This window comes from Bos taurus, chromosome X (genome assembly GCF_002263795.3).
Source record: "Bos taurus isolate L1 Dominette 01449 registration number 42190680 breed Hereford chromosome X, ARS-UCD2.0, whole genome shotgun sequence".
Taxonomy (NCBI): domain Eukaryota; kingdom Metazoa; phylum Chordata; class Mammalia; order Artiodactyla; family Bovidae; genus Bos; species Bos taurus.
In genome coordinates this window covers 1,427,390-1,446,220 of record NC_037357.1, presented here as the reverse complement: position 1 = coordinate 1,446,220, position 18,831 = coordinate 1,427,390, and the positions used below count along the sequence as shown (strand labels likewise).

General features: G+C 39.0%; 1 protein-coding gene across 1 annotated transcript; it reads left to right on the top strand.

Moving 5' to 3' along the window:
- The first annotated feature begins 8,445 nt into the window (after window positions 1-8,445).
- On the top strand, window positions 8,446-18,252 carry LOC112445158 (gamma-taxilin-like). The gene is made up of 2 exons (XM_059883698.1): window positions 8,446-8,467; window positions 17,684-18,252. Exons 1-2 carry the CDS (start codon window positions 8,446-8,448, stop codon window positions 18,229-18,231), a joined length of 570 nt encoding a protein of 189 aa, XP_059739681.1. The 3' UTR covers window positions 18,232-18,252.
- Window positions 18,253-18,831: the final 579 nt, after the last annotated feature.

The window sequence follows — 18,831 nt, the reverse complement described above, 5'->3', positions numbered from 1 at the left end:
AAGTGACTTAGCAGCAGCAGCAGCAGCAGCAATACTCTGTGCATACCTTTACTGTGGCATTCATCATGCTCTACAAAGAACTGATTTCTCATGTTTTGCCTTTGGATTGTGGACTTCTTGAGAGCAAGAGCTGGGTCTTGCTCATCTCTGAATCTTTAGTGTATAACTGGCACAAAATAGGCAGACATCAAGATTTCACTTTAGATATAATAAAGTTGGATTTAAAATATCCTCAACACTCAAATAAAGCTGTGGTACATATACACAATGGAATATTACTCAGCCATTGAAAAGAATACATTTGAATCAGTTCTAATGAGGTGGATGAAACTGGAGTCTCTTATACAGAGTGAAGTAAGCCAGAAAGAAAAACACCGATACAGTATACTAACGCATATGTATGGAATTTAGAAAGATGGTAATGATAACCCTCTATGCGAGACAGCAAAAGAGACACAGATGTATAGAACAGTCTTTTGGACTCTGTGGGAGAGGGAGAGGGTGGGATTATTTGGGAGAATGGCATTGAAACATGTATAATATCATATAAGAAATGAATTGTCAGTCCAGGTTCGATGCAGGGTACAGGATGCTTGGGGCTAGTGCACTGGGATGACCCAGAGGGATGGTACGGGGAGGGAGGTGAGAGGGGGGTTCAGGATGGGGAGCACGTGTACATCTGTGGTGGATTCATGTTGATGTATGGCAAAACCAATACAATATTTAAAGTAATTAACCTCCAATTAAAATAAATAAATTTAAATTATAAATAAATAAATAAATAAAACTGCACTAAGATATCTATCTACTCAATTGAAAACAATCTCCAAATCTGACAATATACCTTTTGTTGGTGAGGCCATAGGGAGCCATCTAAATCATTACTGCTGACGATGAAGGAAAATATAATTTCAGTGGAGGGGAATTTGGCAATATCTGAAAAAACTACATACATATTTAGCTTTTGACCTAGGAATCTCACTTGTAGAAATTGATCTCAGTGATATGCTGGCAAAAATATGGAAAGATTGGAGCCAGTACTATCTACTGCAGCACTATTTATAACAGTAAAAGACTAGAAAATCACCTAAATCTTCATCAAGAGAAGCCTTGATGAATAGATTACAGTACATCTACAAAATGAAGCATCCAGTTTTTAATGGAGATGTTAAGTATCTGTACATCCTATTGCCAAATAATTATCAGGATATATATTTTAAATGAATATTCAAAATGAATATATTTTAAATGAAAAATAGCAAGGTGGAAAAAAGGTTGCATAATATTCTAGTGTTTATCTACTATTTATCTGCTGTATTAAAATGAAAAGTGAAAGGATAAATCATGAAATAACAGTTACTAATATGAGAAGAGAAGGAGTAGAAAGAAATGAACAGTGATAGAAGCTAGGTTTCTTGGTTTGTTGATTTGCTTAGCAGAATATACCTTGTGTTTGAATATACCTTAATTTGTAGCTTTGACTTTCTGAAAACCTATGCAAATATTTTATATAATTATAAAACAAAATTTAATTTAGAAAAGCAATCCTAGGCTTCCCTGGTGGTTAAGTGGGTATAGAAAAGCAATTCTAAAATAAAACAATAAAAAATGTAAACAAATGAACCTAAACAAGTATCCAATTGATGACATAATCACAAAAAGAGGAAAAATTCTGAGCAACTTTTAAATCAGAGTAATTTGGTGGTATTTTACTGGGATGTGCCCTATGGATAAAATGACTGAAGAGAAGCATCTTACAATTATTTTCAGTAGTCATATCATATTAGTAATATTGGCATTGTTATTCTGAGGCTAAATCAAATGAGCATTCATAGAGAGGTCACTGAGAAGCATGGTTAAAAGGAGATACATGGGGGGATATTCCTGGTGGTCCAGTGGTTAGGACTCCACGCTTCCATTGCAGGGGGTTCAGGTTCAATCCCTGTTCAGGGAACTAACATCCTGCATGTTGTGTGGCCATAAATTTTAAAAGCAATACAGGGGTAAACTCAATAAGGTTAAGTTGAATAAGAGTAGGTATAGTACTAGAATGAATTTTTCCTTTCAAGTAGGAACCACAGGTCTTTGGGTAAATTGCTGACTTCAACAATGGTGCAGGGAATGTACAAAATAAGCCTGGAATGTGTTAATAACATAAAGCAAGATAACCATCAACAACTTCTGGAGTCATGTCAAAAGGACTCAAGAACACACCTTAATAACGGCCAAGAGGAGCTACCCCACATCTGAGGTCAGGGGCAGCGGCCAAGACTGCCAGGCTGCAACGGTGCAGGAACGGCCGAGAGGAGCTACCCCACGTCTGATGTAAGGGGCGGCGGCCGGGAGGAGCTACCTCATGCCCGAGGAGCAGTGCCTGTGCGGGCGCAGGAGGGCCTAGAGGAGCTACTCCTTGTTCAAGGTCAAGAGGGGCGGCAACAAGGAGATACCCCACGTCCAAGGTAAGGAGCAGCAGCTGCGCATTGCTGGAGCAGTTGTGAAGAGATACCCCACATCCAAGGTAAGAGAAACCCAAGTAAAACAGTAGGTGTTGAAAGAGGGCATCAGAGGGCAGACACACTGAAACCATAATCACAGAAAACTAGTCAATCTAATCACACTAGAACCACAGCCTTGTCTAACTCAATGAAACTAAGCCATGTCCTGTGGGGCCACCTAAGATAGGCGGATCATGGTGGAGAGGTCTGACAGAATGTGGTCCACTGAAGAAGGGAATGGCAAACCATTTCAGTATTCTTGCTTTGAGAACCCCGTGAACAGTATGAAAAGGCAAAATGATGGGATACTGAAAGAGGAACTCCCCAGGTCAGTAGGTGCCCAATATGCTACTGGAGATCAGTGGAGAAATAACTCCAGAAAGAATGAAGGGATGGAGCCAAAGCAAAAACAATACCCAGCTGTGGATGTGACTGGTAATAGAAGCAAGGTCCGATGCTGTAAAGAGCAATATTGCATAGGAACCTGGAATGTCAGGTCCATGAATCAAGGCAAATTGGAAGTGGTCAACAGGAGATGGCAAGAGTGAACGTTGACATTCTAGGAATCAGCGAACTGAAATGGACTGGAATGGGTGAATTTAACACAGATGACCATTATATCTACTACTGTAGGCAGGAATCCCTTAGAAGAAATGGATTAGCCATCATGGTCAATAAAAGAGTCCAAAATGCAGTACTTGGATGCAATCTCAAAAATGGCAGAATGATCTCTGTTTGTTTCCAAGGCAAACCATTCAATATCACAGTAATCCAAGCCTATGCCCCAACCGGTAATGCTGAAGAAGCTGAAGTTGAACGGTTCTATGAAGACCTACAAGACTTTTAGAACTAACACCCAAAAAAGATGTCCTTTTCATTATAGGGGATTGGAATGCAAAAGTAGGAAGTCAAGAAACACCTGGAGTAACAGGCAAATTTGGCCTTGGAATACGGAATGAAGCAGGGAAAAGGCTAATAGAGTTTTGCCAAGAGAATGCACTGGTCATAGCAAGCACCCTCTTCCAACAACACAAGAGAAGACTCTACACATGGACATCACCAGATGGTCAACACCGAAATCAGATTGATTATATTCTTTGCAGCCACAGACAGAGAAGCTCTATACAGTCAGCAAAAACAAGACTGGGAGCAGACTGTGGCTCAGATCATGAGTTCCTTATTGCCAAATTCAGACTTAAATTGAAGAAAGTAGGGAAAACCACTAGACCATTCAGGTATGACATAAATCAAATCCCTTATGATTATACAGTGGAAGTGAGAAATAGATTTAAGGGACTAGATCTGATAGACAGAGTGCCTGATAAACTATGGACGGAGGTTCATGACATTGTACAGGAGACAATTTCTTTTCCCCATGGAAAAGAAATGCAAAAAAGCAAAATGACTGTCTGGGGAGGCCTTACAAATAATAGCTGTGAAAAGAAGAGAAGTGAAAAGCAAAGGAGAAAAGGAAAGATATAAACATCTGAATGCAGAGTTCCAAAGAATAGCAAGAAGAGATAAGAAAGCCTTCTGCAGCGATCAGTGCAAAGAAATAGAGGAAAACAACAGAATGGGAAAGACTAGAGATCTCTTCAAGAAAATTAGAGATACCAAGGGAACATTTCGTGCAAAGATGGGCTCGATAAAGGACAGAAATGGTATGGACCTAACAGAAGGAGAAGATATTAAGAAGAGGTGGCAAGAATACACAGAAGAACTGTACAAAAAAGATCTTCATGACCAAGATAATCACGATGGTGTGATCACTCACCTAGAGCCAGACATCCTGGAATATGAAGTCAAGTGGGCCTTAGAAAGCATCACTATTAACAAAGCTAGTGGAGGTGATGGAATCCCAGTTGAGCTATTCCAAATCCTGAAAGATGATTCTGTGAAAGTGCTGCACTCAGTATGCCAGCAAATTTGGAAAACTCAGCAGTGGCCACAGGACTGGAAAAGGTCAGTTTTCATTCCAATCCCAAAGAAAGGCAATGCCAAAGAATGCTCAAAATACTGCACAATTGCACTCACCTCACACGCTAGTAAAGTAAGGCTCAAAATTCTCCAAGCCAGGCTTCAGCAGTACGTGAACCATGAACTTCCAGATGTTCAAGCTGGTTTAGAAAAGGCAGAGGAACCAGAGATCAAATTGCCAACATCCGCTGGATCATCGACAAAGCAAGAGAGTTCCAGAAAAACATCTCTTTCTGCTTTATTGACTATGCCAAAGCCTTTGACTGTGTGGATCACAATAAACTGTGGAAAATTCTGAAAGAGAAGGGAATACCAGACCACCTGACGTGCCTCTTGGGAAACTTATATGCAGGTCAGGAGGCAACAGTTAGAACTGGAATGGAACAACAGACTGGTTCCAAATAGGAAAAGGAGTACGTCAAGGCTGTATATTGTCACCCTGCTTATTTAACTTCTATGCAGAGTACATCATGAGAAACGCTGGGCTGGAAGAAGCACAAGCTGGAATCAAGATTGCCAGGAGAAATATCAATAACCTCAGATATGCAGATGACACCACCCTTATGGCAGAAATTGAAGAGGAACTAAAAAGCCTCTGATGAAAGTGAAAGTGGAGAGTGAAAAGGTTGGCTTAAAGCTCAGCATTCAGAAAACGAAGATCATGGCATCTGGTCCCATCACTTCTTTGGAAATAGATGGGGAAACAGTGGGAACAGTGTCAGACTTTATTTTTTGGGGCTCCACAATCACAACAGATGGTGATTGCAGCCATGAAATTAAAAGACGCTTACTCCTTGGAAGGAAAGTTATGACCAACCTAGATAGCATATTCAAAAGCAGAGACATTACTTTGCCAACAAAGGTCCGTCTAGTCAAGGCTATAGTTTTTCCTGTAGTCATGTATGGATGTGAGATTTGGACTGTGAAGAAAGTTGAGCGCCCAAGAATTGATGCTTTTGAACTGTGGTGTTGGAGAAGACTCTTGAGAGTCCCTTGGACTGCAAGGAGATCCAACCAGTCCATTCTGAAGGAGATCAGCCCTGGGTGATCTTTGGAAAGAATGATGCTAAATCTGCAACTCCAGTACTTTGACCACCTCATGTGAAGAGTTGACTCACTGGAAAAGACTCTGATGCTGGGAGGGATTGGGGGCAGGAGGAGAAGGGGATGGACAGAGGATGAGATGGCTGGATGGCATCACCGACTCAATGGATGTGAGTTTGAGTGAACTCCGGTAATTGGTGATGGACAGGAGGCCTGGTGTGCTGTGATTCATGGGGTCGCAAAGAGTTGGACATGACTTAGTGACTGAACTGAACTGACTGAACTGAACATCTTATTAGATCAATGAACAAAATCCTTGAATAGACATTTCTAAGATGATGAAATATAAAATAAAAAGGCTTAGACACATAAAAGGATGATCTGTTCGATCTTACTTTTAAACTGGGTAGTGAAAATTAAAGTAAAATGCCAGTAACAATCCATTAGAAACCAACAAGTTTGTTAGAAAATTTCAAAACCTGACAGCACCAAATGTAAGCAAGAATTTGGAGATAGGAGAACTCAAATAAAATTCTAATATATAAATTTATAACAATTCATTAGAAAATTTTTGTAAATAAAGTTATAAAACAGAAATTTTACATATCCTATAACCCAGTAACCTCTCTCCTAGGTATGAAACTATGAAATTTTTAACATGTATGTGTATACATAGCAAATGATACATAGAGGAATCTTTACAGTAGTCTTGATACTAATAGAAATAAGTACAATAAAATAGAAAAAGCCCAAATTTCATTTAAAGGAGAATGTGTTGGGCTTCCCAGGTGGTGCTAGTGGTAAAGAACCCACCTGCAAATTCAGAAGGTGTAAGAGACATGAGTTCAATCCCTGGGTCGGGGAGATCCCTGGAGGAGGGCATGACACCTACTCCTACTCCTGTATTTCTGTTTGGACAATCCCATGGACAGAGGAGCCTGGTGGGCTACAGTCCATTGGGTCGCAAAGAGTCAGACACGACTGAGCAACTAACACACATGCACCTGTGCGCATGCTCAGTCATTTCAGTCGTGTGGGACTCTTTACGATCCCATAGACTGTAGCCCACCAGTCTCCTTTGTCTACGGTATTCTCCAGGCAAGAATACTGGAGTTGGATGCCATTTCCTTCTCCAGGGACTCTTGTTGACCCAGGGATCGAACCTAGGTCTCCTGCATTGGCAGGTAGATTCCTTATCATTGAGCTCCTCCCCAACCTGGGGAAGCCCATCAGGGACTCTAGGACCCTCTTAATTAGTCTAGGAGTTCCAGAAGGAGCTTGGTGTACAAATTAGGAAATCAAGACAGACATCAAGTGTTACAGATTTGACAAATACGATAGTATTGGGAGAAGGCTGCAGCTTTGGCACCTTGAGATGTCCTACTGGTTCATAGCCAATACTAGACACCTGGATAATGAATATGATCATAGACACCTGACTGACTTGTCATGTTTGTTTGTTTGTTTATTTTTTTAATGCATGATTCTAAGCTTGGAGGCTGAAAGCATTCAGTGCCTACAGCTAAACAGGGATGGGAGAAGCAGCGGCTGACACGTTCTGCTTATTTCCGTCCTGTTAGCCCCGCCTGCAATGCATAATTTCCTGCTGAGATGCCACACCTCATCTTTTAAAAAATGGGTCAAATATCATAATTTCTATGAGACATTTACTGATCAATATGGAAAAGATTGCGCATCCTTTAATCCCCCAGAGTATTCTGCCTGTAAGTCTTTTATGACATTTATCTTTCCTTGCCTTTTTCCTTTTTCTTATATAGTCAGCTTGCCCTTATGAGATGATAAACCCCTCAAGGGCAAGGATCATGTCCTCATCTTTTTATCTCTCTCACCACAGAGCAGATACTATAAAAGTTATATGTTTGATTGAAAGTTTGTCTTCCAGGTTGAAAAGCTGATTCAGAACTTCATTTAAAATGAGGTGGGCTAGCAGTGTCTATTTCACATGCACCCACTTTCCAACAATAACAATACCTATGAAGAGAGGAAAAGAGGTAAAAAAAAAAAAAAATGATTGCCATGTAAGTAATTGCCAGAACCTGGAACGGTTTTCATCGAATTATAGGACATCCAGAATGAAGTTGGCCATCACAAGTGGAAGCTGGAATATGCTTTGCAAGTAGAAATGAAAAATACCTGTTATCCTGATAGCACTGGGAAGAGGCATCACCACCCCCCAACACACTGCCTGGCCCCAGGGTAGGTACCATTCAGAAAAAACAGGCAGCCCAACCAATACAAGGCAGGCATTTTTTTTTTTTTTTAGGTGACCAAGTTACTATTAAACTCTCCGATTAGCTCTTATCTTTCTAATTCATTCAGTGCCTATAACTCAAGAAAATAATGTGGCAGAGAACGTGAACTAGGAACTGGTAGTTACATTGCATTCTGCAAGGAATCAACCCAAGTTCTCAAGCCTTGTTTGAATTAAGAAAAGATACTCCCCCTTAGTGGATCCAGGTTTATACACACACATTTTGCAGAATGAAATACATGTTGGACTACACCTCCCACTAAACCAGCTGACCCTGGGTAGAGCCAAACCTGTACAACCATACTCGGCAGCTCTGAAGAGTCCAAGGAAGTCAAAGCTGCAGTTGGAGGAAGAGATGGAAGCATAACTGGTACTGGTGGATGCTGCTGGCACCTAGAATTTTTCATTTTCTCATTATTCTAACAAAGTCTGCTTAGATAAATGGTTCTCAACCTGGGGGCAATTTCAGTTCCCAAAGGATATTAGTCACTGTTTTGATGGGTACACTAGGGGAGGACATCATCTTGGTGGTCACACTGGTATCTAGTGTGTAGAGGCCAGGGATGCTGCTAAACAGCCTATAATATACAAGACAGCACCACCACCCTTCCACAAGCACACAAAAGAATGATCTGGCCCAAAGAGTCAATAGTGCCAATGCTGAGGAACCCTGAGCTAGGTAAGTGCTTGCTAGTATTGTAAATTGGGTGAGGAAATAGAAATATCAATTGAACTGAAGAATAAGATTTTGTCTATATATAATTGGAGAAAATGAAGGGAAAGGCATGTCTCTCACACCTCACAACATTGGAATAGACTAAATGTCTCCTTGTTCCAGGAGAAGCAGAATACATGATGAGTATGGGGTCTATGAAAGGATACTGCCAAACACAGGAAAGGCGATGTTTTTGAAGACAGCAGAGAAGCAGATTTTGACAATTATTTGTCCCAGGAAAAAGAGAAAAAAAATTGAAGTTCTTAGCATTCTTAATAGAAGTTGACAAGACATGGTCTCTATGAAATAAGAACAGAGAAAAATGAGTAAAAGATAAGACAATGTTATGCAAAATCATCTAGATAAGCTGAAAAGGAGCTGTGTGGGAAAACAATTCAGTTGAGACTAAAATAGCAAACCATGAATAAAACTCTAAAAGCACAAAACAACAGGACTGACACTAAGGAAACACCACTAAATAGAGGGCAAGTTGAGAAACAGTAGTGGCAAGGAGAAGACAGACAAAAACAGTGGTAAAAATTTTAAAAAAGAGATCCAACCACAGATAATTGGCATTCCAAAGCAAAAACAGAATAAATGGAACAGATATAATAACAAAAAGTACAATAATTGAAAACTTTTCTGAAGTGAATATATACTAGAGTCCAAAATTCTCAGGGTTTCCTGAATACCAGCAAAAATCCAATTTTTTTTTAAATATAAAGACTTAACTGCTACACATATTCTCACAAATATTTGACTTGAATTTATTAACAATAATTAAAAATATCCTACAAATTTTGAGGCATACATGGGTAGGGGCATGGTTCGCTACATAGAAATAAAAATCAGCCCTTTCAGATTCACAAATCTTCCTTGATATACTCAAAAACATATGTTAATAATTGTGTAATAGGGACTTCGCTGGCAGGCCAGAGGTTAAGACTCTGTGCTTCCAATGTAAGGAATGCAGGTTTGATCCCTGTTTGCAGAACTAAGGTCCCACATGCTGCGTGGTGCAGCCAAAAAATAAAAATAAATAAAAAAATTTTTAAAGTTAACTATATTTTTAAAATTGTGCAATATATATAGAGTTCTGAGGAATAAACATTCTGCATCAATAACTGTATACTTACACGTCATTTATTCATGGTAGATGTGAAACAGCCCGAAAAATACCTCAACCAAAAGTGTTTCTTAAAACAAGTAAATAAACAAACAAAATTCTTGGCCACATGGTATTCCAGCCCACCTAGCAATGAAGGTCAAAGGATAAGTCAAGAGAAGGCTATTCCTCCCTTAAGAGAACAGTCATGGCTCACTACATTAAATAAACATGGAGCCCCCCAAAGAATATAAATATGATTCTAAAACTTGAATGCAAATGGTAAAAAGTTGTGTTAGAAGAGATCTATGATGAGTAAAACATAATGACATGCCAAAATACTAGATCTTAAACCCTAATGGAGGGAGATGGACAATTAATAAGGAAATGATTGAGCACATAAATAAACAAATACATAAATGAACAAAAGAAGTCATTATAAATGCTATTAATATTATGAAGGAAAGAAATGGGATGCTGTGATGAAAAACTGGATGATCTACTTTCATGGAATAACTTTCCTAGGATGTTTTGCTGAAGCTGAAACACCTGAAGGATGAGTAGGGAGTAAGAGGGGCAGAGCATACTATGGGTAAAAGTCATAACCATTGCACAAGCCCTGTAGTGGGAAAGAACATCAAGCTACAGCCTCACTAGCTTCTTTCAGAGTGAGATAGGAAAGCATGGTTGAGACTTGATGCTAATGAGACTGGCAGGAGCAGCCACATCATCCCAGGTCTTATAGCCTGTAGCAATGGTTTACAGTTCTGTTCTGAGAGTAGTAAATTTTAAACTGAGAAGGGATAGAATCTGATGTACTTTTCAAAAGAAAAGTATAACTGCTCTGTGGAAATATATTGAAATTCTTTTACATGACACAGAGACAAATATTTTGCCATGTACACAAAATATTTCAAAGCACAGAAAAATATGAACAGCTACCCACATGATCTTTGAACAAAATATAACCCATAAAATCTGACAAAGATAGCTCAGAGGAAGAAAGCTAGAGATAAATGTCACTGATAATATGTATATGAGTCCTAATTAAAATAATGATAAAACAAATTTATTGGTATATTAAAGGCAAAATATAACCATGACAATCCCAGAGAAATATAGATCCCCAGGATTTTCAACATTAGGACATCTATTAATATAATCCATTGAGTTGAAAAGCTGAATGAGAAAACCCAGATAAATATCATCAAAGATGGAAAAATAAAGTATTTGATAAAATTAAAGGCCTATTACTGACTTTGAAATTTCCAAATAAACTAGGTATAGAGGCACCTTTTCTTAGGATGTTGCAATTTATCTATTGTAAATACATCTTAAAAGAGTTTTTTTTTTTTTTAAGTTGCTCAGTCATGTTTCACCCTTTGTTTTCAACATTTTTCTTCAAGTTGCTAAAAAATGTAACATCAATAATAGCAAGAAGAGCCATTCAGTTCAGTTCAGTTCAGTTCAGTTCAGTCGCTCAGTCGTGTCGACTCTCTGTGATCCCATGAATCGCAGCACACCAGGCCTCCCTGTCCATCACCAACTCCCGGAGTTCACTCAAACTCACCTCCATCGAGTCGGTGATGCTATCCAGGCATCTCATCCTCTGTTGTCCCCTTCTCCTCCTGCCCTCAATCTTTGCCAGCATCAGTGTCTTTTCCAATGAGTCAGCTCTTAACATCAGGTGGCCAAAGTACTGGAGTTTCAGCTTTAACATTGGTCCTTCCAATGAACACCCAGGACTGATCTCCTTTAGAATAGACTGGTTGGATCTCCTTGCAGTCCAAGGGACTCTCAAGAGTCTTCTCCAACACCACAGTTCAAAAGCATTAATTCTTCAGCACTCAGCTTTCTTCACAGCCCAACTCTCACATCCATACATGACCACTGGAAAAACCATAGCCTTGACTAGATGGACCTTTGTTGGCAAAGTAATGTCTCTGCTTTTTAATATGCTATCTAGGTTGGTCATTAGGAGTAACCATCTTTTAATTTCATGGCTACAGTCACCATCTGCAGTGATTTTGGGGCCCCAAAAAATAAAGTCTGACACTGTTTCCTCTGTTTCCCCATCTATTTCCCATGAAGTGATGGGACTAGATGCCATGATCTTAGTTTTCTGAATGTTGAGCTTTAAGCCAACTTTTTCACTCTCCTCTTTCACTTTCATCAAGAGGCTTTTTAGTTCTTCTTCACTTTCTGACATAAGGGTGGTGTCATCTACATATCTGAGGTTATTGATATTTCTCCCGGCAATCTTCATTCCAGCTTGTGCTTCTTCCAGCCCAGCGTTTCTCATGATGTACTCTGCATAGAAGTTAAATAAGCAGGGTGATGGTATACAGCCTTGACGTACTCCTTTTCCTATTTGGAACCAGTCTGTTGTTCCATGTCCAGTTCTAACTGTCGCGTTTTGAACCTGCATACAAGTTTCTCAAGAGGCAGGTCAGGTGGGCTGGTATTCCCATCTCTTTCAGAATTTTCCACAGTTGACTGTGATCCACACAGTCAAAGGCTTTGGCATAGTCAATAAAGCTATAGAAACATTTATAGAGGATTTACCATATGTAAGACAATGGTGTTATTTTATGTTACTTATTCCCTTTAATTTTCACAATAATCCTCACAATAAAATAAGTAATATTTTATCTACATTTTATAGATGAAGACATTGAGATTATGAATACATATGATATATAGGGAAAAAGATGCAACACTGTCATTATTTGTGAATGATAGGATTATATGCCTAAAAATCCAAGAAAGCATATTTCAAGTGGAACAGAGAGTTAAGTTGGCCAGATAATTTTTAAAAAGACATACTTGTAGAGCAGAAAAGAACAGAAGACAAATACACTGAGACATACATTTTTATGTACTCAAAATGGTAAATTTATTAATTTTTCCCAAACTAATTAATATATGTAGATCAATTCCAATCAAATACCAAATTGATTTATTTTTTATTATGTAAGTTCATTTACAATACAGTGTTAATTATAGGTGTACAGTATTGCGATTCAGTATTTTTGCAGATTATACTCCATTATAGGTTATTACAAGATAATGGGTATAATTCTCTGTCCGATAAGTAGGCCCTTATTTTTATCTATTTTATATGTAGTAGTTTGTATCTATTTACTCCATACCACTAATATTTCCCTTCCCAGATTCCCTTCCCTCTTTGGTAACCACAAGTTTGTTTTCTATATCTGTGAGTCTGTTTTGTATTTCTCTTTTGTATGTACATTCAGTAAGTTCAATTGTTTTGGATTGATAAATGGATACCAAGATGACTAACAGGATGAGAATATCTGTGGAAAATTTAGAAAAAGAGTAGTAAGGAAAGATTTCTCCTATCAGACAAATATGAATCATGAATCTAAGAAAATGAAAGTTCTAACATTATTGCAAAAGTAAGATATCTGATCAATAGAACATACTAAAAAGCCTGAAAATTTTTTCATATAAAATAATATAGAGTAAAGCAAATATGTAATTTCAAATAAGAGTAAAATGATGAATTCTTTAGTTTTCCTGATACAACTGATTTGGAAAATAATATGTTCAAACCCAACCTGATTTCATACACTAAACTATATAATCAGTAGACTAAAAACTAAACTGTAAAACAACAAATATGTAATAAAGCCAGAAAAAAACAGAGGTGATTATATCTCACAAGTTGATTTTTAAAATTGAAAAATATTATTGTTTTGGAAATAAAAGTACTAAAATAATGATTTAGAGACATATAAATATAAATATTCGATAGAAACAGGGCAAGGGACATGAAGAGACAGCCATTAAAAGGAAAATATAAATAGTAAATAAACATTAAAAATTTCAACCAAAATAAATGTATGATCTTGGGCAAGAACATACTTAGAGTCTTGAAGTGTCCTCATTTGTAAAATGATAAAATAACAAAGGGGAATACTTTGTCTTCACTGTGCATGAGTGGATGGACAACTGGTCATAAAATGTCTACTGTGATTAAAAATGAGGTACAGTCTTTGAATCAGGCTGCCTCCTTATAAGGATATGCTTCTATTTACCATGCCAAAGAAAAGTAGACTGTAGTATATACCTCGGTGGATTTGTTGATAGAAAAAGTGGGTCACAGTACCCTTTCAACATAGCCAAAGCGCAGTTCAGTCATCAAAATTTTATGAAGAATCATTTTTCTACTTGATTTATATAGGTGCTCCCAACCAAGTCCATATTTCTGTGTTTCTAGGGAAGATGAAATTTATTAGATGTTTTTGTCACTTGCAATTATATAAGACACAATTCAACTATTCTTTTCTCTTAGAAATATAGAACATCTCAGAAAAGATTTCAGATTATGTTGACCCTTCCAGTCCTATGGAAGATTATAAGTACTTTGATGAAAAGAATTGCTCTCACAAGAGAAAAACAAATCTATGAATGTTGTGTTTAAACCTGAGGAAAAAAATTTATTAAAAAAAAGATACAACAATATGGAAGGAGGAAATGTCACAAACAATAAACCTCTGGCTACAACTTTGCAGCAAATTTATAAGTCAATTTTTAAAATGGGAGATACATTCAATTAAAAAACAGTAAATAAATAAAACGTGGGCTAGGAAAAAATTAAGCATTTATCTGCTGTTCAGTTCTGTGCTATCCAGAATATTTGAACAAATATCTTTACTGAATGAGTGAATGCATAAACTCAAAGATTGGTTATCTAGTATTCCATTTCACAACAGATTATAAAAAGCAAAATAAAAGGGGACAGATTGAAAAAGTTTTCAGAGACTGATAGTTTGTATAAAAAAGAAATACAGGTAGAAAAATTATTTAAGCATACATATATACACTTAAAACTCAATATTGAAAAAACTAAGATCATGGCATCCGGTCCCATCACTTCATGGCAAATAGATAGGGAAACAATAGGAACAGTGACAGACTTTATTTTCTTGGGCTCCAAAATCACTGCAGATGGTGACTGAAGCCAGGAAATTAAAAGACGCTTGGTCCTTGGAAGAAAAGCTGTGACAAACCTAGACAGCATGTTAAAAAACACAAACATTACTTTACCAACAAAAGTCTGTCTAGTCAAAGCTATGGTTTTTCTAGTAGTCATGTACGAATGTGAGAGTTGAACCATAAAGAAGGCTGAACACTGAAGAACTGATGCTTTTGAACTGTGGTGTTGGAGAAGACTCTTGAGAGTCCCTTGGACTGCAAGGAGATCCAACCTGTCCATTCTGATGGAGATCAGCCCTGAATATTCATTGGAAGGACTGATGCTGAAACAAGCTCCAATACTTTGGCCACCTGATGCAAAGAACTGACTCATTGGAAAAGACCCTGATGCTTGGTCCAAATGCCCGTTTCTTATCCAATGCTGCTTATCAACAAATCATTCATTTCACAAGCCCATTAAGCACTTTATGGAACTAGTACTGTTCTAGGGATTGTCCTAAAGGAGCCCCTATTCTAATGAGAGAGCAAGTATACAAAAAAAATTATCAGCAATGCAGTAAACCAGCTCTAGCATTTTTCTTGGTTGCTAGAGGGGGATGAATTATCATTACATACTTGCAATGCTTTACAACAAAGTCTAATTTCAGTGCATATTTTTCATCTCACTCTTGTTCATAGTTATCCAAAAGCGCTGCCTCCTAAAAGCTCAGTGACATTTCCACCAGTCTTTCAAAAATGATGGAAAAGGGGAAGGAAATTCTAAACAGAGACAAGAAAATACACAAATGCATGAAAGCAACAAAAAATAATAACGAATGTAGCCACTGGAGAGTCTTCTAGATGGCTAACAATCGTTCTCAAACTTGAGCAATCTTGAGCCTCTGCCAAAACCCAGATTCCTGGTCCCCACTGCAATAATTCTGATTCAGGAAATTTGGGCTAGGGCCAAGAATCTGCATTTTAATCAAAACTTCACCCTCTCACCCAGATGAATCTGATGTAAGACATGAAGAAGAAACCCTGGGCTAGAGTTTTCTGAGTGCAAGAAACAATGAAAGGCCAGATGCAAGAAACCTAACAGCCTGGTCCATCTTTGGCATCACACTTCAGGCAGACTCCTGGGCCCCAGCTTTGGCCCCTCGGTAGGGTTACTTACTACCACACAGACCTTTGAGTCAATTTACCTATGAGCCGCAGGTATAGATACAAACCCAGCCACCTGTGGTCTTTTTTGTTTTCTTAGCTTAGACTCCAGTGCAGTGCTCAGAATGAAGCTTAAGTAGCTGCTTAGTGGCTTCTGTGTGCCAGGGGAATGAACACACCAACAGCTCTTCATGAATGTTAGTTACTGATCAAATCTATCCTTAAATAACCTATCTTCTACTCCCCCTTCTTCACCTGCACCAGTCTGCCCCTTCCTCACTTGGCACATGGCAGGTCTCCAAGATTGCTCATGTGCTACAATTAGTCCATAAACCAAAGAGGAACTATGTGTCTTTCAGGAATCATTTGCAGACATTTGGCCCCAAAGGTATGAAATTGGGCCAGTTTCTGATTATTGTCCCTGAAGTATGAAAATATGGGCCTATATTTAAAGCACATGATTTTTATTGTATTTTTTTTTCTTTTTTGGCTGCACCATGCAGCGTGGGAGATCTCAGTTCCCCAACCAGGGATCAAAACCATGCAAAACCAATGCCCCCTGCATTGGGAGTGTAGCGTCTTAACCACTGGACTGCCAGGGAAGTCCCTAAAGCACACACATTTTAAACTCTCCCTCTGAGATATTTCAAACAGGAAGGTGGAGAAAATGAGGTTGCAGTAGAGAAAAACAACCACTACACCACAATAGAACTTAAAGCCAATTTAATACTTGACCAGTATTCATTAAGCAACTAATGTATTCCTGGAACTGTACAAAATTATACAGGAAAGGGAATGGCATTACTCTAGTTCCCAAGTAGCTTAGGGTCAAGGTGTGAAAAAGAAAACTAAAGCACATGAAGATATATCTTTAAATCCTACACCCAATTCTGATTTGAGGGTGTGTGTGTGGCGGGGTGGGGGAGTAGGTGTTCTCCGAAACCAACAAGCAATGTTGCAGACACCAACTGGGTGTGCTACAATTCAACTCAATTCTGACACGATCTATTAGGAAACACCATCAGATTCCACAGGTTAAAGGTTCAGTCCTACAAGACCCTGCCCCCCCCCAGCACACACACACACTTCAGATGCCAATCTCAAGTCCAAGTTGTCACCTGTGTTTCTGATCATCTGGCTATAGATGAGAGAATCCAGTGACCCCCTTCCTTGGATTATTGGCTCCCAGAACTCAGCGAATTGCTTACTTATGGTTTTGTTGTCATTGTTTAGTCACTAAGTCATGTCAGACTCTTTATGACCCCATGGATTGCAGCACACCAGGCTTCCCTGTCCTTCACCATCTCCTGGAGCTTGCTCAAACTCATGTCCATTGAGACGGTGATGCCATCCAACCATCTCGTCCTCTGTTGTCCCCTTCTCCTCCTGCATTCAATCTTTTACAGCATCAGGGTCTTTTCTAATGTCAGCTCTTTGCATCAGGTGGCCCAAAGTATTGGAGTTTCAGCTTCAGCATCAGTCCTTCCAATGAATATTCAGCATTGATTTCCTTTAGGATTGACTGGCTTAATCTCCTTGCAGTCCAAGGGACTCTCAAGAATCTTTGCCAGTACCACAGTTTGAAAGCATCAGTTCTTTGGTGCTCAGTCTTCTTTTTATGGTCCAACTCTCACATCTGTACATGACTACCGGAAAAACCATAGCTTTGACTAGACGGACCTTTGTTGGTAAAGTGAGGCTACTGCTTTTCATTACACTGTCTAGGTTTATCATAGCTTTCTTTCTAAGGTGCATGCATCTTTTAATTATGTTTACCAGTTTATTAAAGGATATGATAAGTGATATCCCAGATGGAAGACAGGCACAGAGCAAAATATGTGGGAGCATCCATGCCCTCTGCTATACTACTCTCCCCAAATCCCCATGTGTTCATCAACCCAAAAGCTCTCTAGGCCTCATCTTTTTGGGATTTTTATAGGGACTTAATTATATGGGTATGATTGATTAAGCCTTGAACACTCTTTCAACTTCAGAAGAGAAGCTGGCAGCTCTCTGTAAGAAATATGCCAATCTTCTGGAGGAGAGCAGGAACATTCAGAAGCAAATGAAGATTCTGCAGAAGAAGCAAGCCCAGATTGTGAAAGATAAAGTTCATTTGCAGAGTGAACACAGCAAGGCTATCTTGGCAAGAAGCAAGCTCGAGTCTCTTTGCAGGGAACTTCAGCGTCACAATAAGACATTAAAGGAAGAAAATATGCAGCAGGCCCAAGAGGAGGAAGAAAGATGGAAAGAAGCCACTGCACACTTCCAAATTACTTTGAATGAAATCCAGGCACAGCTGGAGCAATATGACATACACAACGCCAAGCTCTACCAGGAGAACATCGAGCTGGGTGAGAAGCTGAAGAAGCTCATTGAGCAGTACGTGCTGCGAGAGGAGGTAAGGGCTATCAGGTGTTTAGACAATGTAGCGGGGACTGTCCCCTGTCACAACGAAGCAAAACCACTCACTGAAACACTCATTCTGGGGTGTTTTAGAACCTTTGTGTATGTGTAGTGGAATCTTTTCCTTGCGGGATTCTTGGAGATGGCCCAGGAGTCACTGGATTTGGGTCTGTGAAGCAATTTCTTGGACACAGTTTTAAGCACAACTTGTCTTCCATGTGATTCTGGAAAATTATGACTTCTGCATAGATTTTCCCCCCTTATCTAGACTAAAAATTAGTAAATACCTGGCCCCCAAATATGCTATATTTTAGACATCTGTAATAATCTATATGGTCTACACTACCATTGCATTCTGGAGAAGGAAATGGAAACCCACTCCAGTTTTCTTGCCTGGAGAATCCCCATGGACAGCAGAACTGGCGGGCCACAGTCCATGGGGTCACAGAGAGTCGGACACGACAGAGTGACTAAGCACCAGCACCATAATTGATTAAATCATTGGCTATTGGTGATCTGTTGCCCTCCAGTCCCTTCTGTTGTCCCAGAGGTCTAGGGGTAGAACTGAAAATTACAACCCTCTAATCACAATGAACAAAGCTAGTGGAGGTGATGGAATCCCAGCTGAGCTGTTTCAAATCCTGAAAGATGATGCTGTGAAAGTGCTGCACTCAATATGCCAGCAAATTTGGAAAACTCAGCAGTGGCCACA

Bases quoted from the DNA above. Each gene is read 5' to 3' on its own strand.
- LOC112445158 (XM_059883698.1), top strand. From the start codon at position 8,446: ATGCTGAGGAACCCTGAGCTAG. The intron at 8,468-17,683 runs GTAAGTGCTTGC...TGATTGATTAAG, and splicing joins GCTGAGGAACCCTGAGCTAG to CCTTGAACACTCTTTCAACT.